Below are 20,644 nucleotides of genomic sequence, written 5' to 3' on the forward strand. Positions count from 1 at the left end.
GCACAATCTTATGTAATTCTACTGAGTTATAAATCCCATCGAAGTCATGGTCTCTCAATATCAAATCAATGTAAACTTGTATCTTAGAAAAAGCCATGTATATCACATTTCTTGTGCAAAAATGGGCCCCAATCAAACACTGTCTGTAGTTTAAACTCAGGCACACTGACTGGAATTAGATATCTTAAATTTTAACCAAAAATGCTAAGCAAGAGGGAAGTATAACATGGAAGAATAGTTAATACTATTCTGTATAGCTTTTCAACAGCGTATAACTTTGTAATTTGTTTGGAATGTATATTTATTTAAAGCTCTACCTTGATACTTGCATTGAAAACTGTTTCTAAAGCTAAGCCATTTCTTTACCTTTCCTTTCTTGGCATTTCTACAGTTTCTAAAATTAAAAAGCTGTAGACTTTTTATTTTATTGAATGACCAGATATCCTTCTTCTGCCTATTCTTTGCTTCAGATTTGCTTCCTCCCAAAGCTGCTTCTATAAAAATATATGGACATTGCGAGACCTCTACATAAAAAGTAACTCTTGAAAGGTGCCTTATAAAAGAAGAGTAGTTTAAATAGTTCGAATTTCAGGCATAAAATGTAGAAGACCGTTTCCAGTTGTCACAAAAAGCTGTACAATCTTCCAAAGATTTATTGCTTTATATAGGATAGGATAGGATAGGATAGGATAGGATAATTATAATAGATTTTCTAATCACTTATAGAAGGCTATATTGGAGACAAACATCTAATGAATCACAAACTCACTCCATAAAACCAGTGATATTTAAATGAAATATTTAGGTACTTGCTGGAATAAAACTTTTTGTGTCTGTTTTAAAGTAGCGAAAGAAATAAAATTCTTTGTAACTAAACTTTGATTGTACAATGTAATCGAGATTGGTTTGGAATGAAATGCTCTTTCTAAATGCCAGAGCTCCAACAATATTAATCTTTTTAGCTCACAAGATTGATTCTGTCTCTATTGAAATACGAAAGAGGGTTCAATTAGCGCCATTACATTTCCTCTTCAGCTGCCTGTTGTAATATAATTTCTTATTCACTGTCTATCTCTCTTCTTGAGAGCATGTGCACTGTGCATTAGTTGCTTCACAACATGGAAACTACGCTGTTCTCTATTTCCATTTAAATTTATATATTCAAAAACTTTGTAGAGCAACCAAAATATATAGTAATATTTACCAAAATATTACTATCCAAAACACAATGCTCTTAAGATAATAAAGCAAGCAGAAACTAAAAAATAGATTTGAAACAATAGATTTCTCGCTAAAATATCACTTACATTTTCTTCTGGAATTGGTGGTGTGCAGAGGCTCACAAAAACTGTAACAGCAACTGTGAGCCCAAACAGAAGAATAGCAAAGTACAAATAATGAACATCTTTCAATACAGATGGTCTTTGATCCTCCTCACCACATGAAGGTGCTGTGTAAATAAATTCCATAACCATTCGAATAAATCCCACTACTAGTCCAAACATTAGGCCCCAGAAAGCTCCCTAGAAAAAATACGAAAAGATAATGTTGTTGACATAAATCTTGGTAACTTCAGCTTATTTACGGCTCCATTGCTGAGTTTACAATGAAAGGGGTTTCTTTACATATTTATTTTGGGTTAAATTTGATTTAAAGTACTTTTATTTAAAATTAAAGAAAATTTACAAGGTTAAAATTGTAACAGAGAGATATTTAAGAAAGCCAGTGTTGTCTCAAAACCAAACGGTGATATATAAATCTAATAGAGCTCCCAGATCAAGAGTGCAGGATTCTCTACTACAAATGTATCTCTTTACTGTCATCTAATAAGAATCCAGATGTTTTAGCCCAGATGTAATAGCCATAAAAGTAGACTGTCATCTATTAAATCTCTATTTTTAAGCCATTTATTTAGCAGTTTCTTTTACTCACAAATTATCGAAAGACTTGCCAAATCTGGGTTGCAAAATCTGGATGGCAGCAAGATATTAAAGTTTTCTATATCCATTTGCTGCCATCTAATGTATTAAAGAGTTTTTCATCCCAGATCCATAGGAGACGCTATGCTAAATTAAAAGAAGATTAAAAATTATACAACAACAGATTCGATCAAACAACCAGAAAATTACCTTATACTTCTAACAGTAGGCTAAAAGAAGGTATTTAACACTTATTCACTTTATTTTTGTTTTTGTTCCTTTTTATAATTTATCATCTTTACCAAAAATAAGACAATGGTTTACTTTTTCCCCACCGACTCTCCATCAGTCAGGTTTTATTTCGTATAGTCAATATTTGACATGATTTCCCCTCCCCCCCACAACTTACTGAACTTTTGTTGCACACCATGGGTTTTGGATGTGCACAACTATTACTCTTAAAAAAGAAACGGCGTGTTATTTGTGAGGGAGGGGTTGCATCATGGAATGACTGCATTGTGATTATTGACTCTCACAGCAAGTTAAGCAGAAATTGACTTGTGGGGAATTATGGAACTTAGTCTGACTTGCTGATATAAGGATATAACATTCTAAGAAGAAAAGCTATTTATTAAGTTTATTGAAAAGAGACTAGTGAAATAGCACTTGATTCCTGTGGATAGATCTCCACATAATTATATAAGGTTGTGCTCTCTTGAAGTCTCAAATCAAAGGCGATTTGATGGCTGGAAGATTAAAAGTAGGGAAATTTTGTGTCAGAAAAGAATTACTTTCTAAACTTTGGGGGAAAATAATAGAATGCAATTCTTTATAATATTTCTTTCTCCTCCCCCTTTCCATTCCTTCCTGAGCCTGTCACTATTTTCCGTTAAACCGGTAATCAAAGTCTTAAGAATCTTTTTAAAGTGAAACTGTGCTCTAATGGGACTAAATTCCAAAGATGTTGCATTCAGCAGTCAATATAATTGTAATGAATGGTCTTGTCTGCCCTTAAAAAAACTATGAAATGATGACATTGGGAAGATACTATTATTCATATAAACCTTCTCATTGATTCTGTACTTACTGGCTCATTGATTCTCCTGCAGAAGATTGCTAGGATAAACAGAGCAGTGATGGGTGGTGCTAGGTAACTGGTTATTGACTGAATATAGTCGAAGAGCTGACCGCTATTGGCTGTCTGGATGATGGGGATCCAAAGGATGCTAATGGCAACGAGAATCAGAACAAACACCCTGAGATAACAAGAGAAAGTACAGTTACTTTTGCACAACTTGAACAATCTAACTTTTTTCACTGAACCTCCTGGGAAATAAAGTGGGGAGGGAAGCATTGCACTCCTGGACTTTGGGGAAACTGAGCAAAAGATAACTTTAAAACTTCAGATACAAAAATATTTCATAAATCAAAATGGAGAAAGGGGAGGAATTTTATTAAAAAGCATATACAAAGCTACTGTCCAAAATGGTTATTTCATACCCCATAAATGTAAGGCCTCTGCGCCGATTATGAAAATTTACATACAGATATCATTTTCAACCCTGCAGGGCTATCCTTTGAATGTTTAAAAGCAGATAACTAATTCCCAGAATGCAGAACTCTGAATGGAGATTGGGAGGGTCATCAGTTCTGGAGGCCAGTGGTTGATATGGTTGTCTGCTTTGGGATCAGAGGCTCTGTAGTTCTATTTGTGCTGCTTCAGTTTTTATTTAAAATTGCGCACAAAGCCCTTGCTAGGATTTATACTTGGTTCTATGAGAACCAAGGCTGCAATCTTGTCATCGCTGTAGAATTATTTGGTCTCCAACAAGATTTTATCAGAAGTCTCTGTGAAGAATGCCTGGTAGAGGGATACATGAGGCTGCCATAGAAGCAGCGAACCAGATGTTGACCTATATAATGAGGAGCTGAACACATCAAATTAACCTTGTCAAATATGCTACCCTCTAAATGTTTTTGGATTTCAACTCCCAGAGCCCTAATCGTTCAAGTAAGTGCACAAAACTCTAGTAAGACAAAAATTACCTCCCAACAATCATAAGTTCTTGCTCTGTAGCTTTCTTACGAAGCCGCTGCCAGATATCTATGGCAAAGAGAGTACTGCTGCTATTGAAAATGGAGGTAAGAGAGCTCATCAAGGCAGCCATGATCACAGCAATCATGAGACCACGGAGTCCTAAGGAGCCAAAAAGAAACTTGAGTTAGCTTCTGTGTGCAAAGGAGCCCTAATCTAGCCGATTCAGAATCTCTTCTCCTTCTCAGAGTAAATGAAGCTTATCTCACCAACAGGCATGAGTTCCATTACCAGCTTAGGATAGGCAATGTTGGAACATCCCACTTTAGCGCCACAAACTTTTTCACAGATTACTGGATCTACACAGCCCACTTCATCTGTAGCAAGGAAACAAAAGCATTGTAATTCAGCTCATGAAGAACAAGAACCCCAAGGACAAAGGTCTTTCATACATTCAGTGTTCAGGCCATTCCCTCCATATTTCTTAGTTCAAATGTTATGAGCTTTTCCTATTTCTGCCTACAACAGAAGTGGGGAACTATGGCCCCTTTATGATTTGTGGACTACAACTCCCAGAATTCCTGAGCCAGGATTCCTGGGAGTTGAAGTCCACAGCTCATTAAAGGGCCATAGTTCCCCACCACTGGCTTAAAGGAAAATATAGAAATTTATAAAATACAAAAACTTATGGGGCATGCTTGTAATATTGGTCTGAAACAGAGGTGGTATTCAGCAGTTTCTGACCACTTCTGGAGAACTGGTAGCAGAAATTTTGCATAGTTCAAAGAACCGATAAATACCACCTCTGACTGGCCTCACCCCCATCTATTCTCTGCCTCCTGAGTCCCAGCTGATTGGGAGGAAATGGGGATTTTACAGTATCCTTCCCCTGCCATGCCTACCAAGCCTTGCCCACAAGACCAGTAGTAAAAAAAATTGAATCTCACAATTGGTCTGAAAGGCTTCTAACCAGAAAAACATTTGTTCGTTAGTTTTTCACCTTCCCTGGCTGAGACCATAGCCTTTTATTGTCAAATATTTCTAGTGCAATTTTGGGGGTGTTCTGGAGACTGGATGTGGAAATATGTGAGCTTCCAACAAAACATCTCTGGTTGCTCCCAGGAGAGCCTTTTCTTACGCTTTCAGCCAAATTTGATATTCCCATGACTAAACCCCTAATAATGTTTGTTCTACCATGTGGGTATCCAATTCTCTAGATCATTGACTGCTGCTCAGTTAATGATAAATGATGTCTGAAAGCACACATGGCTTTCCCACACCCGGAAGCAGCTTACCTGGAAAAAGAGCTCTGCTAATCATTCCTGGCATGACAATAAAAAACATAGGGAGGATTTTCAAATATCCACCCAATACTGATCCACCTTTGGCATGAGAGAGGTTCTTGGCTGAGAGCGACCTTTGCACAATGACCTGCAAGGAGAAACTTGGTGGTAATGGTTTCTTTTGCATTTCTTTGTCCAACCAAAACGAACGGAGCTGTCGTTTTACTTTAACTGATGGAAAAACCTTCCAATCGTCAAAATTTAGAAATTTCTATAGAGCAGGGGTCTCCAACCTTGGTCCCTTTAAGACTTTTGGACTCAACTCCCAGAGTTGAAGTCCACAAGTCTTAAAGGGACCAAGGTTGGAAACCCCTGCTATAGAGTGCCCAGTGATTGTGAAAGGCAACGTCTAACATTAAGAGAAGGTATCTTGTCTAATAAATTTGTAGAACATACAAATATTTAAAAATGCATCATCAATTCAGTTAAAACTTACAAGCACAATGGAGCCCAAAATTTACACAACTTACAAGCACAATGGAGCCCAAAATTTCTGTTGCTAAGTGAGACATTGGCTAAGTGAGTTTTGCCCCATTTAAGACCTTTCTTGTCACAGTTGTAAATCTGTGTAAATCACTGAGGGTCAGAGGTGGGTTTCAGCAGGTTCTGACCAGTTCTGGAGAATTGGAAGTGGAAATTTTGAGTAGTTCGGAGAAGCAGTAAATGCCATCTCTGACTGGCCCCACCCCCATCTATTTTCTGCCTCCCGAGTCCCAGCTGATTGGGAGGAAATGGGGATTTTGCAGTATCCTTCCCCTAGAGTGAAGTGGATACTGCAAAATGGAGATTTTACAGTATCCTTCCCCTGCCACTCCCACCAAGCCATGCCATGCCCACCAAGCCACACCCACAGAACTGGTAGTAAAAATTTTTGAAACCCACCATTGCTGCGGTTGTTAGGTTAGTAACACAGTTGTTAAGTGAATTTGGCTTCACCACTGAGTTTGCTTGTCAGAGGATGCAAAAGATGATCACAACACCCCAAGACAATGAATGTTGTAAATATGAGTCAATTGCCTAGTGTCTGAATTTAAATTAGGTGGCCATGGGGACACTGCAAGGATCATAAATGTAAGAAACATAAGTCACTTTTTTCCAGTGTTGTTGTAACTTCGAATGGTCACTAAACGCATTGTTGTAAGTCAAGGACTGCCTGTATACACATTTTAATGTAGTATTTAACTGAATATAAATGAATTTGTTCCAAGCCTGAATTTTAACCCTCTGAACCAATATACGTGACTTCCCTGCTAGCTGAAGTAGGCAAGATGGAATTGACATTGTTTGTTTCTTTTACATCATCTATGTAATAACATCATTACACAAATGGTACCTGGCAACGTCAATACAATAGAAATCTGAACCCGAAGTGCACTGCACTAAGGTCCATTAAATCAAGGTTACACTGTAATGTATGTTTGACTGTGGCTATGAAGATGCATTTGCTTCTTTAACTATGGTAGTCCCAAAGGACAGAAATTATGTTTTGTATTTCATTGTTTTTCTCTCTCTTCCTGCCTAGCAACAGGAGGCTTTATCCTTCTTTTTCTCCTAAAAGCTGAGCGATACAAATTATTCCGGGTGCTGTAAGCGTAAGGAAGGAGAGCTCTCACATCCTGCTCATGCATCTTTACTGAGAAATTAAATGGCTTTTTGATTCCATTGTAATGTTTTCCATATGTATTATTCAGTAGGAAGCATTGTTAACATCCTTCTGTGGAAGTGAATCATCAATCTAAAAGTTCAAGGGAAAGGGAGAAAGAGATTGATTTTACCTGATCAGTGCACCAGCACCAGAGAGCAAGAACCGAGAGGCCAAACAGAAGCCCAGGCCATGGAATATCCCCAGTGATTGGGTCTCTCATCATATGGAAAGCGTCTTGCCGTGGCAGGTGGCATGTTGTATTTGGGACAGTGATGTTAGGTATTGCCTGACTGTACTTCTCTTGCAGTCCTTCATACCACCCAACCTTCTCAAAACCTGAAAAGAAAAGCCTATTTTTTAAAACATTCATTCATTCATTCATTCATTCATTCATTCATTCATTCATTCATTCATTCATTTCTGCTTTACCTTCCTGTGTAATTTACTCTCTCAGAGCCAACATAGAAGCTACATTTGTTACACAGGATGGCCTTTTGTGTGATGTTTCTTTAAGAAACACCTGACATGCATGAGGCGATGGAATTGGGATGTAACTGTTTATCTTTAATCTTCAACCATTTAATTTGAATCTTCTCTGCCATTCTTAAATGGGAGGCATTTTCAGTACTAACACATGCTTGTTGAAAAATATGGTTATAGTTTAAAACAGAAACACAAATTATAAATAGTGCAATATGATATGTAACACACAAGCAACATGTTTAAGCTTACATGTTATTCAATAACAATATCAAGAAAATTACATTAAATTAATATTTAAATTATATTTAATATGTTTAATATTACTATATTAGAATTTATGGATTGTTGGGTATATAATTACTACAGTGTGGATGATTGTCTGCCAGTCTGAGCCATGAACGTAATTTTTTTCTTGACCAGACCTTCTGATCTGATGAATAAATATTTCATGGGACATTGTTCCAAATTTTGAAGGATTACAGTGCCACATTTGTTTGAACAGTACTTGGATAACACAGGATTTTATACTCGTTTAGGTCATTGTGTAAAAATGAAGTAAATCAGGCCGAAGGAACAACTATGTTTTAGTCTGGATCCCTCTCTGCATATTAAAAAAATGATTTTATTCCAACCACTTTGATTCAGATGAGCCTAAGGGTATAGATAAATGCCCAAGTGGCTTCAGTGACTCTCAGACAGCTAACGACAGACCAATCTTCAGAGTATTAATGCCCAAATGACTGCTAAGGAATATAAATTCTTCTATTTCCCACCATTCAGCCAGAACTGAAGAAGCTTCTTGGATGAGAAGTAAAATGTATTCAAGGAAAAAATCCCAATAAAGACTAGTTGCCTTTTGAAAAACACCTTTAGGATAACCATGACCTGGATGATTGAGAATCTCCATAGATATTCCAACCATAAGATAAACTCATTTTTGCACCATATATTGCTATCCTATGACAACTTTTTTAAAAGCAAAACTCAAGAAATCTATACTATTTTAGAAATGAGAATAAGAAAGTAAACAACACAATTCCTTCTTCTTACTTATGAACATAAGAACCAAAGCACCAAGTACCATAATTACAGTTTGTAGAGCATCTGTGTATATAACTGCAGTCAAACCACCTGCAATATAAAAAGAGAAACACAGGACGGATTCAGCCACAAATGCTTCTAAATATTGATGATCAAAGTAGCAAATTTACAGTCGTTGTATGCTATGTATGTTGTAAACAACTATGTGCATTCATTTTAATTTACTTTGATATGAAGAAAGCTAGATGTCAACCATGACCACCAATTGTAACCCTCTTCCTTTCGGATCCTGTAGACACAAACGTGACATTTTTTATTCCTGTCCCACCCGATGAATGCTCCTAGATTCTGGGATAATGATAGTCTTTCATGGTGACTTTCATGGTAGAAAAAAGGAGGAAGATGGTGGATTGTTCTGAAGTTGTTGTGACTCCAGCCCCCGAACCTGGCCCCATGCCCGGAAATGACTTGGAGCTGGGCCTGCTGCCAGAAAGTGACTTGGACAGTGAGGGGGAAGGGCCATCAGAACTTACCTCGGGAGCACTGGCTTCCCTGGCTCAGCTCCAGGAGCCAGAAGCAGGCCAGGTGGAAGAAATAATGAGGCCTAGGAAGTGCTGAGTCATGGAGTCACACCCCACAGGATATAAAAGGCAACGAGAGCTGGTGTGTCTCTTTGTAACAGGCAAATCCACTGATTGACTAGAGCTGAAGTTTGTGATTCACCAGCGTCATTGAAAATAATGAGGACTCTTGGGAGACGCTGGCTCTTTTGTCGCCAGAGCTGATAGTGCCGGCTAATTAAGCCATAATTTGGACGGAGGCGGAGGAGGACAGAACAGAAGTACTTTGATGACCACTTCAGAACCCAGCTATGAGTTGGGACCATTACTTATATCTTTTCTTTTTATAGAGCGCTCTCATCCAATGTAACACATGGGCTATTTCATAAATATAAATTATTGCTGACCAGGATCAGTTGTTCATGCACTGTTATACTGCTACACATAGAATAGTTACCTGCTATGGTGTAGATAGCTGTCACTATTAACAAGATCACCGTAGAGAGATAGAGATTCCAGCCAAGGGATATTTGGATAAAAAGTGCACCAGAAAAAATATCTGTCTGAAGTAAATAGAGAGAGAGGGAGAGAGGCAGGGAGGGAGAGGAAGAGAGAGAGATGAGGAAAGAAATGTTAATTGTGCTCAGTTATTATAGCTTGACTCTTGCAAGTAAAGCAGGTGCCAAAACTAGAAAAAGTGTCACCTTTGATACTGGTATATGGATGGCATCTATTGCAGATACAAATGACTCATCACTGATATAAATAATAGAATAACAGAGTTGGAAGGGACCTTGGAGGTGTTCTAGTCCAACCCCCTGCTCAGGCAGGAAACCATATATCATTTCTGACAAATGGCTGTTCAATCTCTTCTTAAAAACCTCCAGTATTGGATAACCCCCAACTTCCGGAGGTAAGTCATTCCACTGACTGATTGTTCTGACTGTCAGGAAATTTTTCCTTATGTCTAGGTTGATTAGTTTCCATCCATTGCTTCTTGTCCTGCCTTCAGGTGCTTTGAAGAACAGGTTGGCCTCTTCTTCCTTGTGGCAGCCCCTTAGATATTGAAACACGGCTGTCATGTCACCCCAGTCCTTCTTTTCATTAAATCTACTTTATTTACTTTACTTTTTATCCATTTTATTTTATTTTATTGGCTAGATCTTTAAACTATGTGAGACAGTCAGGTTGGAACAGCAAATCATCTTTAAATTTCGTTTAAGGGATTTGGAAGCAGTGGCAACCTGGACATGCTCTATTAGAACAATTATTATAATTGAGGATAATGGGATGACTTATCCAAGCAAACATCCTTGAGTACTAAGTAAACTATCTATCCCAAGGCTATGATTTTCTCTTGGATACATACCGATATTTTGGTGAATATATACAAAATGAGGGATAGTACAGATAGATAGATTTGAATCCTTTGTCCTCCAAATCTTTTCTTCATATATTCTGGCATGGTAATGACTCCAGAAGAGATGTAAACTGGTACAAAGATCCAACCAAGGACTATCAGTGCCCAGGTGGCCTATCAGGAACAAAAATGAAAGATACAGCATATGCACACAGTGTATATACTTATTTATTGCTAGAAAATGGCAAGAGAAAAATTGTGAAAAAACAAATAATATAAATGACAGTAGATAGATGAGAGAAATGATTCCTTGAATGAATAGCACATCTTCTAAGACATAAGAAACACTGAGGGTAGGTCAAAAGATCTTAATTAAGTGGATGTACAGGGCCTCAGGAAATCTAAGATCAAAATGAATGATCTTGCTCACACTTTTAAAATCACATTTTCACTTGCATTAAATCCCTCTTCCTCCTTTTTTCTGTTGATTTTCAGATACAACTTCTTTTGAACTTTTTTTTCTGTCAGGTTTTCAAAATATAGATAAAGTGATGGAGCTTTAGCATTGGACCTGACTATTACTTTTACTACTACTTTTAACACCACACAAGCGGGGAACAATGCCTAGAAAACTTGGCTCAACTTTGAGAATCAGACCTAGTTAATTCTTAAATAGAAGAACCTCAGAAAATCCCAGGACAGTAAGCTAGATTGTGGAAGTTGAAAAATACCCCAGAAGATTTATTTATTTATTTATTTATTAAATTTTTATAAAGAAGATGACAATGTCTTCCATTTTATCGCTAAGCTCACAACTTAGTTGGCTTCTGGAGATCCCTTTTTTCATTCATTACCATGTAAGTTACTGGACTCCAGCCTTGCTTCTTTGCTGTTCTAGTAAGTGTGCCCTTTATTGCATGAGGAAATGTATTATTGGGTGACCTTTAGCACCAAGAGAAATAATTCATCTTAGAGACAGCTGAGCTCCAGTTTTTTTGGCAGCTGAGAAGTTCAGATATCCCTCAGGACTGCGCTATAAGTAAAGTATTGTAATTGCAAGCAATGTTACTCAAAGCATGGAACAATCTTGGCCTTCAAACAATTCTAAGACAAAGTTGGCTTTTAAATTCACTTGGATTACTACAAAGGCAGGAGTCAAGGGTCACAATCTTGTAGGGACTTCTGTACTGGAGCAATAAACTACGCAATTTAACCTGAATTTGTCATGAGTTTATGTTCAGTATGTTTTAAAATGCCAGTTTGAGAAGAATTCACTTCTGACTATTCAGTGGAAAGCTACCTTTTCTTTAGAACTAGCCCTTTTCTTGAATACTCAGAAAATTCTTTTCACACTGGATTTTCAACCCAGTGGGCTAATTTTTTCCTTGACTCCCACATAGAATCATTATAATCTCATGGAATTGATTAAAATTAAGCATCATTTGCTAGGTGCCAAAAATATTTAGAATATTTAGGAACTCTGCCACAATTGATGAATCAGGCCATATCAATCTGCTAAAAATAATAATCCAAAAATGACATTACTTCTCCATTCAAGTACATTAATTGTGCTATCATATGGGAAGTCCTGCCCCTTTTGAATATAATGTGTGCCATAACACAGTGGATTATATTGTACTGCTTCTAAACATTAGCACGTACATTTTCTGAAACGGACAGTGAAACTACAGTACATGTAGCCCTTGTTTAATGTTCACTCACAACTACCATTCAAAGTTATAACGGCATTGAACAATGGTACTTATGACAGGTCCTTGTAGTTGCAGCTGTTGTTACATTTCCGTGGTCAAGTGATCACAAGGTACGCACCTGGCAAGTGGCTTGCAATTACGACATTGCAACATCTTGCAATCCTGCGATTGCCATTTGCCACCTTTGCTGTGGGCTTCTAACAAGCAGGCCAGTGGGGAAACTATGAAGTCTCAAATAGTGATCATGTGATTGTGGTATGCTGTGATTGGTCAGAAAAAGCAACTTTTTCACATGACATTGCATCTTACAACTGTGTCACTTTAGCAACCCAATAATTAGACCAAACCTACACAGGAGTCCCATAGGAGTCCTCCAAAACAACCCATTTGTAAAAAAGCAAAGTCATCTCACATTCCACTCAAAGCCCCCAACGGCCAGTCCTCCTGCAGCTCCAGTGCCTGCTAGACCAATAAATAGGCCACTCCCCACATTGCTTGACATCAATGATGCGCCAATCTGAAACCATATAATATCCAGGGATTAGCTCAGAAATAGGAAAAATGAACATGCATGCAGTAGTGAATAAACATAGAGGAAAATATCCAGGACTCTTCATCTGATGGTGTACTTTCTCTGTTTTAAAAAGAAAATCTGAATAACCTTATCCCAAAGTTTTAGGGCAATAATGGAAATAATCATTTTGCTCTTTTGTGTAGAATCTTGGCCAACCTATGGACTATTGAAAAATAATTCTGTAGTAATTCATTTTAAATCTGGGTTAAAATGAACTAATCAGAGCCAACTTTGTCTCATTCTTTTTTAAAAGAACTTTATTAAGAGTTTAATAAAAAAAACTATGAGAAACCAATATTTAGAATACAGAAAAGAAAGAAGTAAAGAAAGAAAAAAAGCCAAAAAGCCAAAAGTGTAGGGGAAAAAATAAAAATATTAAGAAATAACTTCTGATTTTCTTTTACAGCAGCTATAAGGGTAAATTAACCTCTTATTCTATAGTTACAGCATGACATATTTTTCTATGATCTATATTTTTGCTAGTCATCAAAACTATTTACCATAAATTCATTTTTTTCTGTTTGCTGCAAAAAGTCTATAATGCGTTTTCAGTCTGCATTAATGTCTTTTCTCTGATTAAAGATATCAATTTGGTCATCTTAGCAAGTTTCATCAACTTCATCAACCATTCCTTCATTCTGGGTCATATCAAGCTCTTCCATTTTTGGGTGTATAATAATCTCTCTGTAATTATCATGTATATATAATAAAAAGTTCCATAACTTTTCCCCCCAATTATCAAGCAAACCTCAAAAGAAACACCTCTGGTTTCAATTATTGTTGTTAGTTGCAAAGTTGTGTCTGACCCATCGCGACCCCATGGACAACGTTCTTCCAAGCCTTCCTGTCCTCTACCATCCTCTGGAATCCATTTAAGCTCATGCCTACTGCTTCAGTGACTCCATCCAGCCACCTCGTTCTATGTTGTCCCCTTTTTCTTTTGCCCTCAATCTTTCCCAGCATTAGGCTCTTCTCCAGTGAGTCCTTCCTTCTCATTAGGTGGTCAAAGTATTTGAGTTTCATCTTCAGGATCTGGCCTTCTAAAGAGAGTCAGGGTTGATCTCCTCTAGGACTGACTTGTTTGTTCGCCTTGCAGTCCAAGGGACTCGCAGGAGTCTTCTCCAGCACCATAGTTCAAAGGCCTCAATTCTTTGGCGCTCAGCCTTTCTTATGGTCCAACTTTCACAGCCATACATTGCAAAGTGTCTATAGCTGAGTCCAAATTATTTTTAGCTTTTTTATAAATCCACCAAGTGTGGTAAAATGTCCCTCCTTGTTGTTCATGGATACGTCCAGATAGTTATCATGAACCAAGTTTAATTCAAAGAAGCCATTATCTTTTATGTGCTTTTTACAAGGAAAAATTAGGTAGAAGCAATAGAGGACAGTAGTTGTAAGAGAACCTGGAAGACCCATGTTCAAATATATCCTTATCATGGAAGGTCACTAACAGTCATGGTCTCAGTCCAACATATTTCAGCAGATCATAATTAGGGGGATGAGGAAACAGCAGATATTGCTATGTATCCTACTATGAAATCCTACATCTAACAAACCAATAAATAAATAGGAACACGGAATTCAGCTGACACGTATTCTGTTTTATTGCTCTCGTTTCCAATTATGTTTTGAAGCATGCTTTTGGTCTGTTGTCTTTTTTCCCCATAGGATCTATAGGCAAATTGTCAGATTTTTGTAATTTATGTAAAGATCACGTATTTTTTTTAAATGCACAAACTAGTTTGATTATTATTTTTTTGTTCCTTTCTTTAATTGCTAAAATGCCCCAAACATTGGAAATGGCAAGCTTTAATTCCTGCTTTAATTATAGCACTTCCTGGTTTGTTCCAGCACAAGAACCACCTCATCATTTCATTATGTTTTAAAATGCTGGTGAAATCTCTGCCTGCTGCCTATAAAGATTTTAAAGGCAAAGACAAATACCCACTGAACTTGGCTTGTGCATAGCATTTAGTATTACTATTGATCTGTTGGTCTTGATTTAATCTATCTATTCCCAACAGAACCTACAAAGCACTTCTTGGACATTCTTATATATAATCCTACAGATTATATGTAGTCTGAACCACTGGTCTCCAAACTTTCTGGATTTATCAGTGCCATCAGAAACAAGAAAAAAGAGCATGAATTCAAAACAGATGTTTTCTTATTTGTTGATATCTTATATGCACGTACTACTGCATATATATTGGTATACTGCAGGTACTATGAAGCATTTACTGTATATTATAAATGCTTTAAAACAGGGGTCTCCAACCTTGGCAATTTTAAGACTTGTGGAATTCAACTCCCAGAGTTCCTCAGACAGCTTCAGCTCTGGGAGTTGAAGTCCACAAGTCTTAAAATTGCCAAGGTTGGAGACCCCTGTTTTAAAGTATCCCCCAAATATATATTTAATATATTCAGTTCACTATTAATGCAGCTTAATTTCCTTCTTTTTAAGTATAAACATTAAATGGAAATAGAGCATTCTAACATTTTCTTCCTATATTCTTGGACTATGTATATACATTTAATCAATCAATCAATCAAATAAATAATTGCACACCCCACTTTGGGGACTATTACTCTAGACAGCTGACATTGGTATGGAAATCTGTAATGCCAGTTCAAGCAGCTATCATGGCCATTTGAAAATTGATCAGAGTCTTTCAAATGTTTCCTGGGTAGCACCTCTGGCCAAGCAGAGGTGACTTTCAAGATTTCCATCAATATGGCATTCCATTCATCAGATTTATGATTCAATTCTAAATTTTGGGGGGCATTTGGAGGAGGGGATGGGGACTAAAAATATCCATATAGTAGGCTTGACTGCATAATAGAAGCTCTATCCCTTTTATTTGTTTGGGTGCACACTTTTAAAAGGGATGGATCTTTCAATCACATGGTCATGTCTACCGTACTGAATTTCTGGATCTCCTGCTAGCAATACGTACTTTAAAACTGGTTGGGCTCCTTAAATATAGAATGTATAAAGTCTGGCACCATCAGACATTTAAAAATAATAAAGCATCATTAACTAAGACTGGGACAAATATGGCACAAATATGTTGAGAACAAACATGCTGATTATTTGGAAACAGAAACAGAAAATCTATCATTTTACAAACAGCGAACAGGCAAGCCACATGACTAGCAAGAAAACCAGGGAATATACTTTTGAAGTCACTGAAGATCTGAACAGGAGAAATTGGTCCTGCTGAAGCCATTTGAGAATTTGTCAAATCATGAACCCAGGGTTTCAGTATTAGCAAAAATCCAGGTCAGACCAAACCTCATAAGCCAGAGCTGCTCAGAGGGGGAAAGGAACTTGCTCTCAGTTTTTGGAAGATGAATTCCTTTGCTTTCCTGCCTCCATTTCTGTATATAACGTTGGCCCCATTCACCAAAGTCCCAAGGGACCTATCATGATAGTTAGCTCCATAAACTTCTGGGTGGTCCCATAAGAAGCAGGAACTTCTCAAGCCAAAATATTTGTGGATCTGGAAGTGCTACAGTAACTGTTCCATGAAAATAGATCTTTGAGCAAATATTTAATCAGGGTGGTTAAAAATTCAGTTTATGCTTCTGTGAAAGACAAAGCTTCCTTGACAAGTAATAGAGTGCATAGTTTAAGTAGCAGTACAGAAGGATGTCTCTTAGTAGTAGCTGTAGTTAAAAATATACATAATGTATATTGTAAGTGATAAGAACCAGGAAACACCTTGGTATTTACTTTAACTGGTATTTGTAAGTTGCAGCAGCAATAATTAATACAGATAAATGCGTAAGATAGCAGATAAGGAGATCCTAGTTTTTGATAGAAGCATAGTTTTAATTAAATAGAAATAGAATGAGGTAATCATGTGCCAAGGTGATAAACTGTGTCACTTAAAGTGAGGCTACTAATTATAAATAATTTGCAAAGTTTACAACTTCCTTGTCAGGTTCTTTTAAAGAATATTGAAGGAAAAGTCTGATCCAGTTTCTAATTTGCTTTGTTTATCTCCTACCTACAACTTGTTTTTCTTATGAAGCCTACAAGTAGTGGATAGCATTTCTCTCCCTTGTCTGGATTAATTAGTATAAGGTCTGGTTAAAACTTGGATGAGAGATTTTCTAGTGATCAAGTGTGTCTTCTAAAAGTTGTGCACTTTTGCATCGTGGCAGGGGAAATCTAAAACATCTACAGAGATCAGTAGATTAGAAGGAAGATCATTTGCTTTCAGTCGTTTCATAATTTCTCCTTGCATTTTGTTTGATGGTTTCCATCCCAGGACTAAAGGACCACTTCTAATATTACAGTACAAAAAGTGTTTCATTGGAACTGAAACCAGAACTTCCTAATGATTTTAGTCCACCAACCACATGCTTAGCCTGTGATGTTTTAAGAACTAGAGGAAAGATTTCTTGAAGATGAATTGTTCCACATCCTACATTCATTGCTTCAGTGTTTTAGTACTGTATATTAGCAGGGAAAGCTGCTTTAATATACAGTACTAAAACTACAGTTTTAGTACTGTATATTAGCAGGGAAAGCTGCTGCTAGTAAGGTATCTAATCTTAGTTTGTACCCCGGCTTTCACGAGTTGAAATTGTTTTTTGTTAGGGTGTGGTTAATGTGTCTTATGGCTTTTTACGGCCCAGTTTGTCTTCGTCCCTAAACAGGTAGATCATATATCTGATCGTTCTTTACGCCGTTGGTATTATTTTGGGTCAAACTTTACTTAAGGCCACCATGGCATTGCATTTTTACTATAAATATAACTTTGCCTGTGTGTGTGTTTATAAAATACAGAATAACAGAGTTGGAAGGGACCTTGGAGGTTTTCTAGTTCAATCCCCTGCTCAAGCAGGAGACCCTATACCCGTGATAGCGAACCTACGGCATGTGTGCCACAGGTGGCACATGAAGCCATATCGGTGGGCACGCAACCATTGCCCTACATAGGTTCAGCACGCATGCGTGCGCTGCCTAGCTGATTTTCGGGCCTTCCAAGCTCACTGGAAGTCGGGAAAGACCCTGTTTCTGGCCTCCAGAGGGCCTCCAGTGGTGGGGGAGGCCATTTTTGCCTTCCCCAGACTTCTAGAAAGCCCCTGGAGCCTGGGGAGAGCAAAAAATGGGCCTACTGAGCCCATTGTGCCATTACGTACCAAAAGTGGGGGGACCACAGCGACGGGGCACATTGAATTATGGGTATGGGCATGCGCACACATGCGCAACCCCCCAAGCTCCCCCCGCTTTTGCCACGCGATGACAAAAACGTTAGCCATCAGTGCCCTATGCCATTTCAGAAAAATGACTGTCCAGTTTGTTCTTAAAAACCTCCAGTCATGGAGCACCCAAAACTTCCAGAAATAAGCCTCTGATTAATTGTTCTTGTTAGGAAATTTCTCCTTAGCTCTAGGTTGGATTTCTCTTTTTTTTTGTTTACATTTATATCCCGCCCTTCTCCGAAGACTCAGGGCGGCTTACAGTGTGTAAGGCAATAGTCTCATTCTATTTGTATATTTACAAAGTCAACTTATTGCCCCCCCAACAATCTGGGTCCTCATTTTACCTACCTTATAAAGGATGGAAGGCTGAGTCAACCTTGGACCTGGTGGGACTAGAACCTGCAGTAATTGCAGGCAGCTGTGTTTTAATAACAGGCTTCTTACAGCCTGAGCCATACCACGGCCCTCTTTAATGATATTCTGCCCATTACTTCTTGTCCTACCCTCAGGTGCTTTGCAGAATAGGTTGATCCTTTCTTCTCTATGACACTGACAGTCCCTCAAGTACTGGAAGACTGTTATCACATTACCCCTAGTCATTCTCTTTGTTAGGCTAGACATACCCAATTCCTGCAACTGTTCATCGTATGTTTTAGCTTCCAGCTCCTTAATCATTTTCTCTGCACCTTTTCTAGAGTCTCAACATCTTTTTTCTATCATGGTGACCAAAACTGGATGCAGTTTTCCTAGTGTAATCTTATCAAAGTAGTATAAAATACTAACACTTCATGTGAACTTGACACTATCCCTCTGTTGGTGCAGCCTAGGACCGTGTTGACTTTTTAGCGGCTGCAGCACACTGCTGTCTCATAGTTTTCCACTAGAATTCATAGATCTTTTTTACAGTTACTGATGTTAAGCCACGGATCACCTGTTCTGTACCTGTGCATTTGGTTCTTCTTGCTAAGTGCAAAACCTTACTCTTCTCATCACTGAATTGCATTTTGTTGAATAGGGCCCAGTGTTCAAGTCTGCTCCTTAACATAACATAATAACAGAGTTGGAAGGGACCTTGGAGGTCCTCTAGTCCAACCCCCTGCCGAGGCAGGAAACCCTACACCATTTCAGACAAATGGCTATCCAACATTTTCTTAAAAATTTCCAGTGTTGGAGCATTCACAACTTCTGCAGGCAAGTTGTTCCACTTATTGATTGTTCTAACTGTCAGGAAATTTCTCCTTAGTTCTAAACTGCTTCTCTCCTTGATTAGTTTCCACCCATTGCTTCTTGTTCTACCCTCAGGTGCTTTGGAGAATAGTTTGATTCCCTCTTTTTTGTGGCAACCCCTGAGATATTGGAACACTGCTATCATGTCTCCCCTAGTCCTTCTTTTCATTAAACTAGACATACCGAGTTCCAGCAACCATTCTTCATACCTTTTAGCCTCCAGTCCCCTAATCATCTTTGTTGCTCTTCTCTGCACTCTTTCTAGAATCTCAACATCTTTTTTACATCGTGGCGACCAAAACTTAATGCAATATTCTAAGTGTGGCCTTACCAAGGCATTATAAAGTGGTATTAACATTTCACGTGAAAACCTATCTTCTAAAGTGTTGCTATTCCCTCCAGCTTGATGTCATCTGCAAATCTGATGAATTCCACTTCTATCCCTTCATTTAAAATTGTTTATTAAGATAATGAGGACCACTGGGCCTAAGACAGAACCTTGGGAGACCCCATTGAATGCTTCCTTCCATGTAGATGTAGTTCATTTCTGAAGACTATACGTTGTGTGTGTTTGGTCAGCTAGTTATGAATCCATGTCCTGATCGTGTGGTCTATCCCACATTTTTCTATCTCACCAAAAAGTAGGTTGTGGTCTACTTTGTCAAATGCCTTACTGAAGTCCAAGTATACTATGTCCATAGCATTTCACTGGTCCGCTAATTTAGTCACTTTGTTAAAGAATGCAATAAGAATTTTCTAGCATTATTTGGTTTTGACAAACCCATATTGGCTTCTAGTAATAATTTTACTTGTTTCTAGCTGTTCACAGAGTTGTTGCTTAATTATCTTTTCCAGGATCTTCCCAGGTATTGATGTCAGATTGATTGGTCTGTTGTTTTCTTGATCCATTTATCCCCCCTCCCTTTTTTGAAGGGAGGAACTAGATCAGCTTTCTTGCAGTCTTTTGAGAGTTGTCCAGTGCTCCAGGATCTTTGAAAAATAAGGTCCAGTGGTTCTGAGATCATGTCTGCCAGCTCCTGTTTAATCCTGCCACAATAAGGATCAGTGTCTTTGGGAAGAGACCCTATTTCTCTAAGATACAAATGCACATTGCACAGTCAGGCTCTTTACATCCCAGCTGAGATGTTGTCAATGCTGGCTTCAGGGAAAGGCTTCTAGTCTTATCCAGTATTAATATTTTAACTATCCCAAAGGTGAGAAACAGGTCAAATTCTATTAGCCTTTGCTTAGGGCTCCAAAGTGCAAAGGGAGAAATATGACTCTCAGAAAAGAAAATGGCTGGGTGGTTGAGAAATCACAGAGAGACCATAAGAGGTTACACTTTGGAAGGAGAAAATGTAATCTTCTAAATGCTAATTTTCTACAATAGAATGGAATGGAATGGAATGGAATAGAATAGAATTTTTTATTGGCCAAGTGTGATTGGACACACAAGGAATTTGTCTTGGTGCATATACTCTCAGTGTACATAAAAGAAAAGATACCTTCATCAAGGATTATAAGGTAC

The 20,644-nt window shown here is 38.0% G+C and overlaps 1 protein-coding gene across 3 annotated transcripts in view; it reads right to left on the reverse strand.

Moving 5' to 3' along the window:
- SLC5A9 (solute carrier family 5 member 9) overlaps window positions 1-20,644 on the reverse strand; it is a 38,321-nt gene that overhangs the window by 7,000 nt on the left and 10,677 nt on the right. For all 3 annotated transcript variants that reach the window (XM_058175385.1, XM_058175384.1, XM_058175386.1), the window contains exons 4-13: window positions 12,511-12,615; window positions 10,396-10,560; window positions 9,484-9,589; window positions 8,476-8,556; window positions 7,073-7,278; window positions 5,250-5,385; window positions 4,224-4,331; window positions 3,966-4,116; window positions 3,007-3,175; window positions 1,308-1,523 (exon numbers count right to left, since the gene is read on the reverse strand). In XM_058175385.1, the coding sequence (XP_058031368.1) occupies window positions 1,308-1,523; window positions 3,007-3,175; window positions 3,966-4,116; window positions 4,224-4,331; window positions 5,250-5,385; window positions 7,073-7,278; window positions 8,476-8,556; window positions 9,484-9,589; window positions 10,396-10,560; window positions 12,511-12,615 (1,443 nt within the window). The remainder of the gene's footprint in view (window positions 1-1,307; window positions 1,524-3,006; window positions 3,176-3,965; window positions 4,117-4,223; window positions 4,332-5,249; window positions 5,386-7,072; window positions 7,279-8,475; window positions 8,557-9,483; window positions 9,590-10,395; window positions 10,561-12,510; window positions 12,616-20,644) is intronic.

Source organism: Ahaetulla prasina, chromosome 3, assembly GCF_028640845.1.
Source record: "Ahaetulla prasina isolate Xishuangbanna chromosome 3, ASM2864084v1, whole genome shotgun sequence".
Classification (NCBI taxonomy): domain Eukaryota; kingdom Metazoa; phylum Chordata; class Lepidosauria; order Squamata; family Colubridae; genus Ahaetulla; species Ahaetulla prasina.